At 41.7% G+C, this 14,895-nt stretch overlaps 1 protein-coding gene across 1 annotated transcript; it reads left to right on the forward strand.

Moving 5' to 3' along the window:
• Positions 1-685: 685 nt before the first annotated feature.
• Positions 686-13,389, forward strand: snap25a (synaptosome associated protein 25a). The gene is made up of 5 exons (XM_076084030.1): positions 686-743; positions 5,261-5,378; positions 10,098-10,217; positions 11,597-11,741; positions 13,033-13,389. The coding sequence occupies exons 1-5, from the start codon at positions 725-727 to the stop codon at positions 13,099-13,101; spliced, it is 471 nt and encodes a 156-aa protein (XP_075940145.1). The 5' UTR covers positions 686-724; the 3' UTR covers positions 13,102-13,389.
• Positions 13,390-14,895: the final 1,506 nt, after the last annotated feature.

Consider the following 14,895-nt stretch of genomic DNA (forward strand, 5'->3'; position numbering starts at 1 on the left):
TTGTCACAGCTGTTAATTGAAAGGTATGCAGGTGAAGCCTCAGTTTCCTTCCTTCCCAGCCTGGTCTCCTAAAAATACGTTCCCATACAACGAAAGCACATTGTCAATTGTTTTTTGACATATCACAAAAACATTTCTCATCAAGTCCGTGGAAGTCTGCATAGGGAGAAGCTCGGGGTGGACGGAGGAATGGACAAACAAACATAGGACTTTCACCCAGAAGGCCTCTATTCGTGTCCCACGTGAAACCAAAATTCAAGTTTACTTATTTCAACGTTATGTTAAACGTTTACCAGTACATACCCTAGTTACCTAACAATTGCACTTATTTTAGGCCGAACCATGATCTTTTAGTAAACCTAACCAATTAGTGTTTGTGCGTTTTTTGTGCAATTTTTAGGAGACAAGGTTGTCCATTGTGTTAGCTGAAAGTTTGATTGTCTTAAGGCACTATGTTCTATTGAATTAGAAGAATCCAATATCACAGAATACACAATAGTGATAAAGCGCTGTGAAAAATATTGTTTCTGGTGAAAAGTGAAAATGTGGGGAATGGGAAAATTGCTTATGACAGCTAATTTGTGTCAGTAGCCACTGATCCCTTCACTGACCTCTATTTCATTGTATTTGTCCTCCCTCCTTCACCCCCCCCCCCCCCCCCCCCCCTTCCTACCTGACTGTCTTTGTGGAATAGAGCAAAGATGCCGGCATCAGGACTTTGGTTATGCTGGACGAGCAGGGAGGTAAGTCTGCACGAGAGCATAAGGCGGGTTTAGTCACAACATAAAGGTATCAATAACTGAGCTATCCACTTTCAACAGAGGTCATATAATGAATCTGTATCCTGTAAAAAGTAATAGATTCTGTTTATATTTACATAATAGCACCACAAGAGACATTGTCATTTGTAGATAGTAGTGTTGGTGTTCAATTTACAGTATTAAAACACTTATGAATGGATTGATTGTTTCATATGCAGTTGCTTGTTTTCATTTAAATGCATTTTTAAACTAATTCATTTTTTGCCTGATTTGATTAGAGTGACATTTTCTGATTTGGGTTATGATTTAATGCATGGTTTATTTGATTGGTCAAAGGGTTTAACTTTGGGGAAATGGTCTTCCTTTCAGCTCCCTTTAACCTTTGTTTCCTTTGGCTAACATTCCTTTCTTTGTTTTGGTTTGCCTAACTGCTTTTGATTTGCCAGCAGCGTTTTCTAATTTTCATTAACAAAGGCAGCGAAAGGAAATCTTGAAAGTGCCAACACATTCACAGAGGAATATTTAACGCCAGCTACTGCAGTGCCAAAACCCTACAGCTCAACATCAACTCCTGGGCTGTTCTTGGATCTGTTTGTGTAATAATCCTCTCCAGAACTACTGAGGAACAAACTTTGGATGTTAAAATGATCGAAAAACGCAGTGATGTCACAGCTTTAGAAACATTTAACTCACTGCCAACAGATCATTTACATTTTGCCACAGCATCTAATGAGCCTGAGAGGAAATAAGTGGCAGCAGATAGGCCACCTCTATAAATATAAAGGCAAGATCTGCACACTGTATTAAAAGCTCACAGCAATTTTGAATCCTGCAAAATGTTGTCTTTAACCTGTTGTCCATCTTACCCACAACTACAATCCCCTTAATGTTACGCACCACAAGTTCAACTGATTGACACAAGTGTTCTGCATTAAGACTAATGAAGCGACTGTCCTTGAACCTTTTGTACTGCTGCATTCACTTGCTTCCTTTTCTTGCTTTTAAAAAGGTCGCAGACGGAGAGCTCACTTATTTCAAAGATTTTACACAGATTTGAGTGTGCAGATGTTTTTTTTTTTTCTTTGTAAGGCATTATCAAATCCCCATCACAAAGCTAAGCAAGCAACATGTGGACACAAACACATTCCTCACTCTGCATGAATGAGAGTCAATCTACTCTCAACGACCCTGTCTGCTACTCCCACATGGAGGACAGAGCACGCGCCTCTATGAAATAGAAGTTTTTATTTTTATTTTTTTACTAGTCAGATGACCACGGAAAACAGTTCAATGTCCGTTCTACTCCTGTTCTGTTTCTATGACCAGCCTCTGTGTAAATGGAACTAGAAACATCAAGCAAATATAACATCAAAAATATGTCATAAATCATCTGTAAAAAAAACAATTACCCTAGAAACTATATATAGTTAATTCTATATATAGAAAAATACATAGAAAAAGCAGAAAAATATAGTGAATGATAATCTGTTATTGGCCCAAAAGAAAAAAATAAGGAAATCAGGCAATTTCAGCTCAGCAACTGGCTAAAATCTGAATTCATACCAACGTATTCAATACAACACATAAGAGGTTGAGTCATATACTATAAATCCCCAAAAAATGAAAATGAAAACTACTATTATCACTCGCCCAAAAAGAGTTTGTAAATATTCCAATCAGGTCAGGCCTTTCAGTTGGCCGGAATTTGTTTTGATACCGACAACACAAAGAAAGAAAATGAAAAGCAAGGTTGCATCAAGAGAGATAAACGTTTTGGAGAGAAAAATCGAATTCTTTAAGATATTAGTAAAAGTCGATCATACTCAGAAAAAACATTTTGTTTTGTTAACGGTAACCACTTACAAAGAAGTACATTTAATGGTACAAATATATAGAATGCCTTTTCAAAAGAATGATGTTGATGTCCTGTACTAAAACATAACCCATCCACACTGAGATACACTGGCTTCAATTATTATATTATTGTATTGTTTCTTCTACATAGTAGATTCTAGGATAATTGTTTGTTCCAGATGATTCATGATATATCTTTTTGATATGTTACGTATAATGTATCCTTGTTTAATATTGATCCTGGTGTTTCTAGTTCCTTTTGTCATAGAGGCTCATGCTCTGTCCTCCATGTGGGAGTATCAGACAGCATCCTTCAGCTCCGATCTGTTTGGGCCAACTTGAGAGTAGATTGACTGCCAATCATGCAGATCACAACCACCTGGCTGCGTCTGTGTCTATAAATATATCGCCTGCTCTGCTTTGTGTTGGTGAGTTGACAATGCCTCACGAAGAGATCTCTGTGAGATCAAAGTGTTGCACAGTTGAGATTGCTGAGTGTGCAGATCTTTTGCCTCAGTTTGAATTTTTGATCAGAATTTTTGATGAAGGCTTTTTTCTTTGTTCACCTCTTTAAATCGGCCGTTATATGGTTCTGGTCAAAGATGACTTTTTAAATGACCCAAACGCCCAAACAGGTGTGAGAACAGCTTAACAGGCCCTGCCACCCTTGTGACAGTCCAGAGGTGTAAAAGAAAACGATCGATTTAGCTGGTAACGACAAAACATTCAATCACTCCTCTGTCAACACATGCACTGCTTTGTACAATCCCTGGTTACATGCAGTTTATTAATGAGCAAGGCCTGCAAACCACAGTGTATAACACAAGAGGGCCACGTCAGACGGCTAATAGTGGCAGTGCAAAACTATGAAAAAGGTACGCAATTGGCTCTAGCGAGGACGTGGGACTCGGATAAAAGCTCTATCCCTCCTCTGACCATCCAAACAAACGTTTTAATGTATGCTGCATGGTCAATGTCCTTACCCCACTTCACTCTAATAACACTACCTGAACATGGATCCTTTCTGGGTTGAATAGATTTACAGAAATGCATGCTAACCAGGGATTTTACAAATCTGAAAAAGTCAATGAATCACTTTTTGAATCTGCTCCATATTTAACTGTGCCTCACCCTTTCTCACTCCGCTCGCACCGCATTTCCTTTGATCACAAACAGGATGGAAGGGTGTTTGTGCTGTGGAACCGTCACCATCCAGCACATCAGCGAGACAAAAGGCTAATAAAAAAGAAAGCAGAATCGCATCACACTAGAAATCCTTTTAAGTTATACCTTGAACATTTGCAAAAAGCAGACAAACCAACGCAAGTTATATTTACTCAATTGTGGCTGCAAAATGTAACATTGCAACTGGTACTAGAAAGAATGTTGAAGCTCTTAAAAGGTCCCTCAACTAAAATAAGGCATGTTCACCATGAGAGCCATTTATGTTTCAATACTATTTGAATAATTGCAGTAACTGTCGTGGTTTGTATAGTGGCTGCTAGGGCTTGGACAGACCAAAGAACATATACAAATATAAATGTATATTTATATATAAAATCAGATGGATGTCTGAACAGCAAAAAAAAGAGATGCTTTATCTCACCGTCTTTCTTTAGAAGTGGGGAAAACGTGCTGTCAGTGTTGCACGATGCTGGCATCACAAATAGCGCTCAAGTGACATTTCTTTGCTTTGGTCTGATAAATGATAAAATATCGGCTCTGAACACAGTTCCACGGATTTGAACAAGGAAGCAATCTCTTATCCTCTCTTATCTGACTTTAAGACATAAAGTGTCACAAGGAACAATTAAGGGGTTAGTTTGACATTTTTTGATATCGGGTATATTTGCTCTCCTGCAAGGAGTTATATGAGAGGATTGATACAATTCTCACATCTGTGTACTGAATATGAAGCTAGAGCCAGGAGACGGTTGGAGAGTGGTATCGATCTTCTCATCTAACACTTGGTGAGAAAGCGACTGAGCGTACTTTCCAAAATGTCGAACTGTTCCTCTACCATCAGTGTTGAAATCTATTTACTGTCATTACTTGAATTTTTTGTGCTTTTTTAATACCATTCTCTGGCCCACAAATTCCTTAAGTGCACATGAACTCCTTTTATGCCACCAAATCGGTGCACTCAATAGAAAGTCTTAATCTCTGACCCTGACACATGCAAATACACATTAGAGTACCAGTATGACAGTTACTGCTCATCATAACTCATATGTCAATCACTCAATGAAATTCATTCCACTACTGTCATCCCTTTGTCCTGACCAGAGCAACTCGATCGTGTTGAAGATGGCATGAACCATATCAACCAAGACATGAAGGAAGCCGAGAAAAATTTAAAAGATTTAGGGAACTGCTGTGGGCTTTTCATATGTCCGTGTAACAAGTAGGTACTGACAATGTGCCCCAAAGGTTCGTTACATATGTGGTGGCGTCCAGTTTCTTCCTCTTTTTTTTAACTTTTACTTTCTTTCGTCACAGTGAGTGTCTGAAGTTGTTGTCTTCTCTCCTTTTGTCCTTTGTTTTATCTCTCTCTTCCTCTCCTCTTCCTCCCCTTCTCTCTCTCTCTCTCTCTCTCTCTTCTCGTGCTTCATTCTGTGGGGGATAAATGACTTGTGTTTAATCAGAGCAACTGGAGCGCATCGAGGAGGGAATGGACCAAATCAATAAGGACATGAAGGATGCAGAAAAGAATTTGAACGATCTAGGGAAATTCTGTGGTCTTTGCTCCTGTCCATGTAACAAGTAGGTGCTGCTTGCCTGCCTGCCTGCCTGCCATTCAGAAATAAGAGTCAATATCTGAGAAGTCTAAATATAATCGAGGTAGAAGTGACATCACGACGGCCATCAGCCAATAGTCCGCTCTGCTCCATCTCCAAATAAATTCAGACTCCGTCCCTTTCACATCCACACGAGGTGGACTCTGGAGGCCCTGTTGTGCTTTCGAATGCCCCCCCCCCCCACACACACACACGCACACGCACACAGTACACTTAAAGTCTAACTCAAATTAGATTTCTTCACTATATGTGGAAGGAAAATACATTTTTTTAAATTTTTCAAAAGAGAATAAAACCCTTTTTTGGACATATTTTTGGACAGTTGCTTGGCTTCAAGCCTTCCTGATGGGTGGCATGCTGTCCACATAGCGTTTGTCGTGTACCAATAGTGAATGAAGACGTCCGTCCCTTTACAACCTTATACATCCGTGAGGACCCGTCAAGCTGTCAAGTTTGTATTAAGCTCGCAAAGTGAAAGCTAGGCTAACTAGCTCCGTCTGGGAAAGTGGAAGCTAGATAGCCTAGCTAGCGAGGGGGGGGCGCTGATTCCCACCAGACGCTACTTTTTAGCCCGTACACACATTTAGCGGTGTGTCCGTCTTGCATTATAGAAAGGATCGGGTCTGGCTGAAGTTAGCTGGCGCTCTTTCATGGATCCAAATGTGGCAAATGACCAGTCTGCCAGAACTAACGGCGACAGGTAGTCCTGTCAGCTCAGTACTCCATACGTTACTACCCAGGTATTTCAAATCACAACACGGAGTAAAGTAGGGAGTGCTCAAATCACAGCTGCTATTAAAGGTTCCAACGGTACAACGGCTCCGTTATTGCACCAATCAGTTACCAGTACTGACATCGTCAGTCAGTACCCAAACATTCACGCCCCCTGGACTATTTTTACAAAATAACAAACACAAAGTATTTATACAGTGAGCAGAAAGGTGAAGGAATTTGAATTTCAGTTCGGCTTTAATGCTAATTCAAACGATCTGCAGACTGATACTGTAGATAACCGCGGGCACATGCAGCTACCTTTGTGTTCTTATGGCATATGTCTCCTAGACTGGCCTCCAGACATCCAGTATCCCAGAATTCATACCTCCACGACTGGCAAGCATCCCATAGCCCATCAGTCTGAGCCGTTTGCTACATGATTGGCCTCTGAGAAGCAGCACATGTACAACACTACCCCATTCTTTTCAGCTGCTTGTGCACAGTCAAATCAGACGTGTGCAAATAGACCGGATGAGACCCAAATCCTATAAAGCCAAGATCAAAAAGTCCAGTCCTCCACATAAGCTCTTTTCCACTCAGCCAGGGCCATGGTTCATCAAGTGCCTCTCTTAACACCCTTCTACCAAGGGCCCTTCTCAAAGCGCCCTGTCCTCTAAGCTTCCACTTCTCCAAACACCTTTTAGATTGCGAGTCATCTACATGCAGGTGTAGCCATTGTAGAAGTCCCACCTGTACAATTTTTAACTGATTTCTTCCTGAAGGGGAGTTGTGTTGTTTTAGTATAAATGCAAAGCGATGGGAATAGGGGACTTCTACAATGATTTTGCCTCCCCCAACTGTAAAGCCACTGAGATCCAACCAGAAAGAGCAGGGCTGGGGCTGCTGAAGCATCTTGGCACTCAGATCATGTTATGTGTTGACTCCAGCTGGAACTTCGGTGATCTCGGTCTCAAAATGCCTTCGGTCAGCCTGGTCCGGGACTGTTTGACACTTCTCCTCATCTGCATGAGCTCTACCACCACCGCACCGCTCTAACATCCAGTAGATCCTCACCTCTTTGCGGGCAACGAGACCTTTTTGTTTCCCTCTGAGCACCTCGCCCCCACACACTCCCCCAACCACCATTTTTGAACCGCCACGTACCAATGACATGGAATGACTGACGAGCATGACCCTTTTGAATGCTCCTGCATGCATGACAATGCAACGCCACACATGATGATGCTAAGATCATGATGCTGACATTAACGATGACGGTGATGTTGATGATGTTGATGGTGATGATGAACAAATCTTTTATTTTTCATTTAACTTAAGCAGTGCAAAGCCTGGGGCCTTTTTTTCTGGCAAACAGGGAACAGCAGAGAGATCAAATTCATTTAAATTGTTTTATTTTGAAAAATGTCAAATCTGGGAAGCAAACATTGAAACACTGATTCAGCTTAAAACGGATACATTTCCAAAAGTTGATACTGTATTTGTACACAGCCGAATTGTTTGTCGAAAACTATGCCAAAATATTCGAGCAATACTTTCATATAAATTGCAAGAGAAAAGAAGAGACGGTTAGAAAAAAGAGACGAGTAATGCTACATGACAACATTGTCAAATGCTTGAAGGAAGGCATTGAACACATCACAAGAAGAAGAAAATGACACATTCGAAGCAAATGAGAAAAACAGGAGGGATCTGTGTAGCTCCCTGGGAACAGGAAACTGGGTTAGGACACGTGCGCAGTGAGCTCTCGTCAGGGGTTTAGCAACGTTTGTTGTGTAAATGGGTACGTCATGCCGCTGCGCATGCACTTCGTGGCACCCACCTCTTTACACGGCTCCGTGTGGCGATCCGGTCCACCGCTGCCTTGTTTCCACCATCTGGTTCTGTTGCAGTTTCTCTGCAGTGCCACCTTCCCTGCAGAGCGCTGCTGCGCCAAACAAGCCTTTATCCAGGCAACGTTGCTGTTCGCTAAACTCCCTCTCCCGCAGGGAACTCGCTCACATGTCGGTCAGCCATAGAGGGGCACGATAGCTTGCTGGGAAATTGAGTCAAACTGAACACATACATAGATGGACGCTAGAAAGACAAAAATTACGTATTTTTGTTGGATTTCTTTGACCACTCAGAAACTTAATTCCATCATACATGCTGGGATTTTTCTAATCCCTCGGCATGTCGGCTGTCTGTCAGAATTTGCTGACTCCTGGTTTTCTGGTACTTTGGATTGTGGCTGTCCGCATGCCACTGTGGATTTTGATTGGATGATAGTAGCTCAGCTTGCAGGCCACTCAGGGAATGAATTAGATAGAATGAGCTCACGGGATCCGCAATCCTCATATGATCTAATCAGATCATTTCAGTTCAATCACAGCAAAGCTGATTAGAGAAGTGCATTACAGCCATTATGAGACTGCTGGAAAGCAAACTGCAAAGGAGACCAAACTGGATATCAAACGGAGGGAAGTGATGTTATGAAAATATTAACGAACAAAGGGAAGAGAACAAAAACAGTTGAAAAGAAGTAGGTAGCAAAAGAAAGGACTCAGACCGAGGCCTTGCCTCAGTCCATTTCTATTAATAAAGGCCATGTAGGAGGCTGAGCCACGGCCGTTTCTGATACAGTTAGAACACATCCACACAGCAATGGAGCTCGGATCGATCGGTGCTAGTCTAAGCTAACATTGTAGCATCTCCATCAACACTCAACATAACGTCACATAGGCGTAAATACGGCAGCGTCTTTTTTATTGTTTGTACCATATAGTTTACACACACACATTTATACACATAGTTTGGTCCGGTCACTTTGAAAAATTTCAACTCACGCGTTTGGGGTGTTTTGCCGTTTGGCGTGAATTCGCATCGCGCCAAACGCGCTGCGCCATCGCAAAGTCACGTCACTCCAGTCTCATCGCGTCTGTGCATAGACTTTGTATGTAATCTACTCGCGTGAATAATTCGCGCTGCGTTTGGTGTGAACACAGTATAAGGCGACATTTACAAAACCCACGTAGCCGAGCCATGATTGCATATGGTGTTAGCACAGCTGTATTTGCCGCACACTTTCTACCCGTGAGACAAAAGCAGACACAGATTGAATCCATCTTATCACACTCTTCACTCCTCTGCCTCGCTGCTATCTGAGATCCAACTCCCAACCTGGAAGAAAAGCAGTGACATTTAAAAGCTGAACACAAAGCGAGGGCAGGGGTTGTTGCAGTGGGTTTAGGAATAGTTAACCGTGGTGTTAATCTCTGTTGACTCCCTCTAGTTCCTTGTTGTTGTTTTTTTGTTTCCTTTTCACGTTTGGCAGTTTGTTCTCCACATTACTCGTCGTCCCTCCTAACAATGTCACAGTCCTGTACACTCTGTGTGTTGTGTGTCCGCCAAAAAGCTCGTCTCTTCTCTGTTTTCTGTCGCACTGGGACATTTAACTGGAGGGGGGTTTATCATCACAACGAGACACAAATACCATCAGGATAGATTACATTTTTTATTTTTTTTAAGTGTAAGGGATGTTGACGCTATTAAAATGCATGCTCACATTATACGAAACACACAGCTGTGACTTGTGCCTGGTTGTAACTAGTATGTTATATACCTTCAAGATATAACATCACACACATTACTACTGTGTAACAACAGAATGAACCTACCTGTACCTACCAAACCCAATCCACCAACCAGTCCGTGCCTGCTATGCTTTGCTTGACTTAGTCTAGTCCCCACCATATATTTCTGTGCCAGATGCATGAAGCCAAATAACACCTTTTATGTCAGCTGATCACACCTCACACGTTTATATGCTACTGCAGTGCCTCAAATGCAAGGCTCTCTTTGTAGATGTGACTAACGGGGGAGCCGGCCTGGTTGAGGTAAATGCTGTGTTGCTTGGTCAAAACTGTTGAGTAACTGTCCCTCCTCATCCTCCACATTCGCTGTTGGCGGCCAGGATGAAGAGCGGAGGCAGCAAGGCCTGGGGGAAAAACCAGGACGGGGTGGTGGCTAGCCAGCCCGCCCGCGTGGTGGACGAGCGCGAACAGATGGCCATCAGCGGAGGCTTCATCCGCAGGTAAGAGGGGTACGCGTCGTTATACCTGAGATGGACACGAAGTAAGGGGATGTACACGAATGCACATGTGGACAACAAGGTGTGATGAATGCGAGCGTCCATGTGGAGGTGGTGCAGAGTTGTAAGAGAACCAGGTAGGGATCCACACAAAAGAAACGGACAAAAGCAACCAGGCGGAAACCTCCGGCTCTGAAGAATGAAGTCAAAGTGGAAGTGTCTTAAACTTGCATCCAGCAGGTCCTCTGGTTGTATAGAAGTCTATGAGAAAATGACTCTACTTCTCTCTTGATTTATTACCTCAGTAAACATTGTAAACATGAGTTTATGGTCTCAATCTCTAGTTTCAAGTCTTCTTCAATACAGCATGATGTCCATTTAGTAAATTATGGTCTATTTAGAGTCAAATAGACCATAAAGCAGGGTATGCTTTAGGGCGGGGCTTACTGTGATTGACAGGTTGCTGCCTCTACCAGAGCCTTATACACCATCTCTACGTCACTTCTCCGCATTCCAAATATGGTCGCTTCCATTCACCGGTTGCAAAAAGTCAAGATGGCAACGGCCGAACTCAAGGCTCCAAAACGGCAGTCAACAAACCAATGGGTGACGTCACGATGATGAGGTCCACTTCTTGTATACAGTCTTTAGAAGCACTGGCTACAGAGTTGGACATTCTAAAAATATGCTTATTCACTTTCTTGTTGAGAGTCACATACTAAGTGGATTAATATGAAGTTACAGCCAGGAGACCATTAGCTTAGCTTAGCATAGAAAAGTTACATGTTTTTATTGGCACACACTACTGGTAATATACGTTTATGTTATATAGTATTGTCTATTTCACACAGACACATATTGAATCTGTAATGTGTGAATAGACGTTCTCCCCGTGGCAGCGTGGGTTCCCTCCGGGTTCTCCGGCTTCCTCCCACAGTCCATAGACATGCAGAGCTTAGGTTATTTGGAGACTCGAAATTGCCCGTAGGTGTGAATGTGAGCGTGAATGTTTGTCTGTCGCTATATGTGCCCTGCGATAAACTGGCGACCTGTCCAGGGTGCACCCTGCCTTCGCCCAATGTCAGCTGGGATCGGCTCCAGCGCCCCGCGACCCTGAATCGGATAAGCGGTTTGGAGAATGGAATGGAATGAACACAATGGTGCTTGGAGGTTATGCTGCTCTGTAAATTGAATACTTTTTGGCATCGCATTGCAGTAAGATATATTATGAACTGCTGTGCACAGGAAAAGGATGAGAGGTGAAACGTGGATGAGGGGGTCACACTGAGCGCCTCACTGAACCCGGACCATGTGTGCTGTGTTTGACCTGGTGTGTTCACGCAGACGTCGCCATATTTTAATCTGCCCTTGTGTGTGTTTAGGGTAACAGAAGATGCCCGGGAAAATGAGATGGACGAGAACCTGGAGCAGGTGGGCGGCATCATCGGTAACCTGCGCCACATGGCCCTGGACATGGGCAACGAGATCGACACCCAGAACCGCCAGATCGACAGGATCATGGATAAGGTACCAAGATCTGGATTTATAGCATTTTATTATATTTATTATAAGGTTACGTGTATTTTCTTGCACATTATGCGTAGTATGCAGCTTTATTTGTAAAGATAAAAGCAATTACAGTTAATAATATACCCTTTCCTATTTTGAACTACTTTCCACTGAGTGTAATTTTTTTTGTTTTTTTAAGATGATCTGGCTCAGACATAATGACAAACTTTCCCATCAGCATTTTCTTCTTTCAGGAGACTAAGCTCGTTTTCAGCGACCCGTCACACATTCATACAATAACTGACTTTTGAATATAAATCCACCACTTCTCAGTCGCAAGCCAGCTCCTCAGACCTTTTTCTGATCGGTTGGAAAGACCGAATAAAATCTGGAAATAACGTCAAAGCCAGAAAACAAACATCTTTTTATTTTATCCAAGTCTGGTCTCTTCAGCTCTCTGAAGAAAATATCATTCAGGAAATGTAGAGCGCAGGACAGAAAATGTGTTTGTTCATGTCTTTCCCAGCATTTCTATTAATATAGCTGACTGTCAACAGACTAAAATCCTGTCCAGTCTCATTTTAAGTGAGTGGATGAAAGATGTTTTATAAACCACAAGCAGCAGAGACCCTTAAAGAGAACAATAATTATAATCTGAAATCTATTTTGAAGAGATGATTCAAAATCATACTTAGGCCATCAGTCCAAGTTCTTTTTCCCTCCAAGAGATATTGACCAGACACCAAATAACAATGTTTCAAACGTTTTTTACTTTACAATTGAATTACTTTGTTTGTAAAAAACATTTCCCAACATGAGGGTCTACATGCTGTTTCAAAGCCTTCTCAACACTGCCAGCAGGAATACAGTCTTTGTAGAGAAATAATGACTTTTTAATGAATTCTTTATTTGTTTGTTATATTATATTATATCATTGTTTATATATTTATGTATCTAAATGTTGGCTTATAAATTGTGAAATTTATTTACAACCGGATGACCTCAACCACATGAGGAGAAATAGTTTAAATTTGAAATAGAATTTTAAGAGAAAGTCACATGCATGAGTAGAATAGTTTAACAAAATAGCTGACACAAAATAATTAGATTTCACATATTTTATTCCATCACCACAGCAACATATCGTCATGCGTCTGACTGTTTGTTTTTTCCTGCGCCGTCCAGAAGGTTGTCCGTCTGCCTGATTCCACATGAATGCAGCATACATGTTCCTGTCAACTTACAATAACAAACCAATACAAGCAGGCTGATGACTGTTCCCGTCCTTCTTTGTCCCCTCTTCCTTCAGGCTGATTCCAACAAGACCAGGATCGACGAGGCCAACCAGCGCGCCACAAAGATGCTGGGCAGTGGCTAGACGCCCCGACCCCGGAGTCGGCGTGACTGTCCCGGCGTCCCGCGCCGCACATCTACAGGCGCTGACATGCTTTCATCATGGTATTGACCTTCTAGGTTTGCACAGATGCACATATCACCTCCCCCCATTGTAAATGTTGTTCTGTGTGTCGTCCGTCGAGCTTTTTCAAGATGATTGTCCTCGTAAAAAGATGATTTCTTATACTCCGCATATCATTCTTTCCAAAGGTTGTATATAGTGCTGACTTGATGGCTCTCTAGCTCACCTGTGAAGTTTTTATTCTCTTTATCAAAATATATATATATATGTATATATATATATATATATCATATAAAATATGTATATATATATATATATATACATATAAAGTACACTGCTCTGGATGACAAGTATATAATAGGAATGCTATACAAGCTGTTTGTTTTGATTCTTTTTTTCTTTTCAGTATCTCAGTATCGTCTTAGTCGAACTGTGTCATTCCATGTAGGCTACTGTCATGCTCCTTATTTTGGTGTTGTGGTGACAAAAGGCAGGAGACTGAGGGGACAAACGGGAGTAATGGTTGACTAAGCGATGGTAAAGACGAATGGGATCGCAAAGAGCACTTACAATCAAAAGGCAGTCGTTGGTACATTTTCCTTCATCGCAATCACACTGAGTTACCGTTTAGACAATGTGCAACTAGACTCTCTGTAGCTGTATTAGACATTGCATTCCAAGTGATGTGAATTGTGCGTTCTCTGCATGACAAATGGTAGATTTTAGTCTTATAAATAAAACCTGTCTGAAAAATATATATAAAAAATGATAACATGGCAGTAGCAGATTGACAAAACGCATGCTCAGTATTAGGACACAGTTGATCGTTCCATACTCCTGCAAGTTTGCAATAGTGCCACTCTTTTTGTCTCGATATATTTACCGACTGTGACCATCTCGTTGTAAAATAATGCAAAAAGGGATCAAAAAAGTGAGACGAAGACGGAAAGAAAAACATGAGGACTTGGGGTTGTTTCGCAAAAAAACACAATGACCTGTTTTCTAAATGATTATGCAGTTCAGTGATGAAGATGTTGATGCTGAAAGATGAGGACTGGTTGTGTACTGTAACATAGGTTTTGGATGCTCTGAAAAAAACAGAAAAAAAACGTTTGCAATGTAAAGCAAAGACGCATATTTCTGAGAGACCTTACTTTTATAAGAAGACTGTATCTGTATCTCCCCGTGTGGTTTGTTATTGGTAAATAATGATACTATTGAATTACAATAACTATACTCTGAAACAAAAAAATACATTCAAAAGGGTTTTTTTGTTGCTTCTGTACTTTAGAGCTATGCACACCAAATCGCCAAACTGTCGAGTAGTTAGAGTAAGGTGATTGAATACCGAAACCTGAATGACTCAATGGGTTCAACCGTGAGATTGATGTCCTCAACGCATGTAATATTAAAGACTCCCTCTCTGTATCCTGTCAGTGTGTGAAGTGGTGGACATTTTGTAGCTAGCTGAATTGATTAAAAGTAATAAACCCTAGTCGCACCCGTGTCTGTCTTTATTGCTGCAGCGAGTGGAGAGTCTCTCTCTCTCTGAGGTCCAGGGGGATATTTACAGATGAACACCACTCAGGTTATGCATTCGTTAATGTGGACTATCACTGATGTAGTCCAGCAAATGTACTCGGTTCCTCACTGCTCCAAACAAGCATCATCTTTAGGCGTAGAGCAGTCCAGACATGTTCCTAAAAATCATGATTAGGACACTGGCAGTCAACGAGATTAATGTAGGCTGTGTGC

The sequence above is a fragment of the Anarhichas minor genome, unplaced genomic scaffold (genome assembly GCF_050575085.1).
Source record: "Anarhichas minor isolate MPS153535 unplaced genomic scaffold, ASM5057508v1 ptg000136l, whole genome shotgun sequence".
NCBI classification, from domain to species: Eukaryota; Metazoa; Chordata; class Actinopteri; order Perciformes; family Anarhichadidae; genus Anarhichas; species Anarhichas minor.

Coding starts and splice junctions, on each gene's coding strand:
- snap25a (XM_076084030.1), top strand. Junction 5,379..10,097: donor TGCTCCTGTCCATGTAACAA/GTAGGTGCTGCT, acceptor GTTGGCGGCCAG/GATGAAGAGCGGAGGCAGCA. Junction 10,218..11,596: donor AGCGGAGGCTTCATCCGCAG/GTAAGAGGGGTA, acceptor GTGTGTGTTTAG/GGTAACAGAAGATGCCCGGG.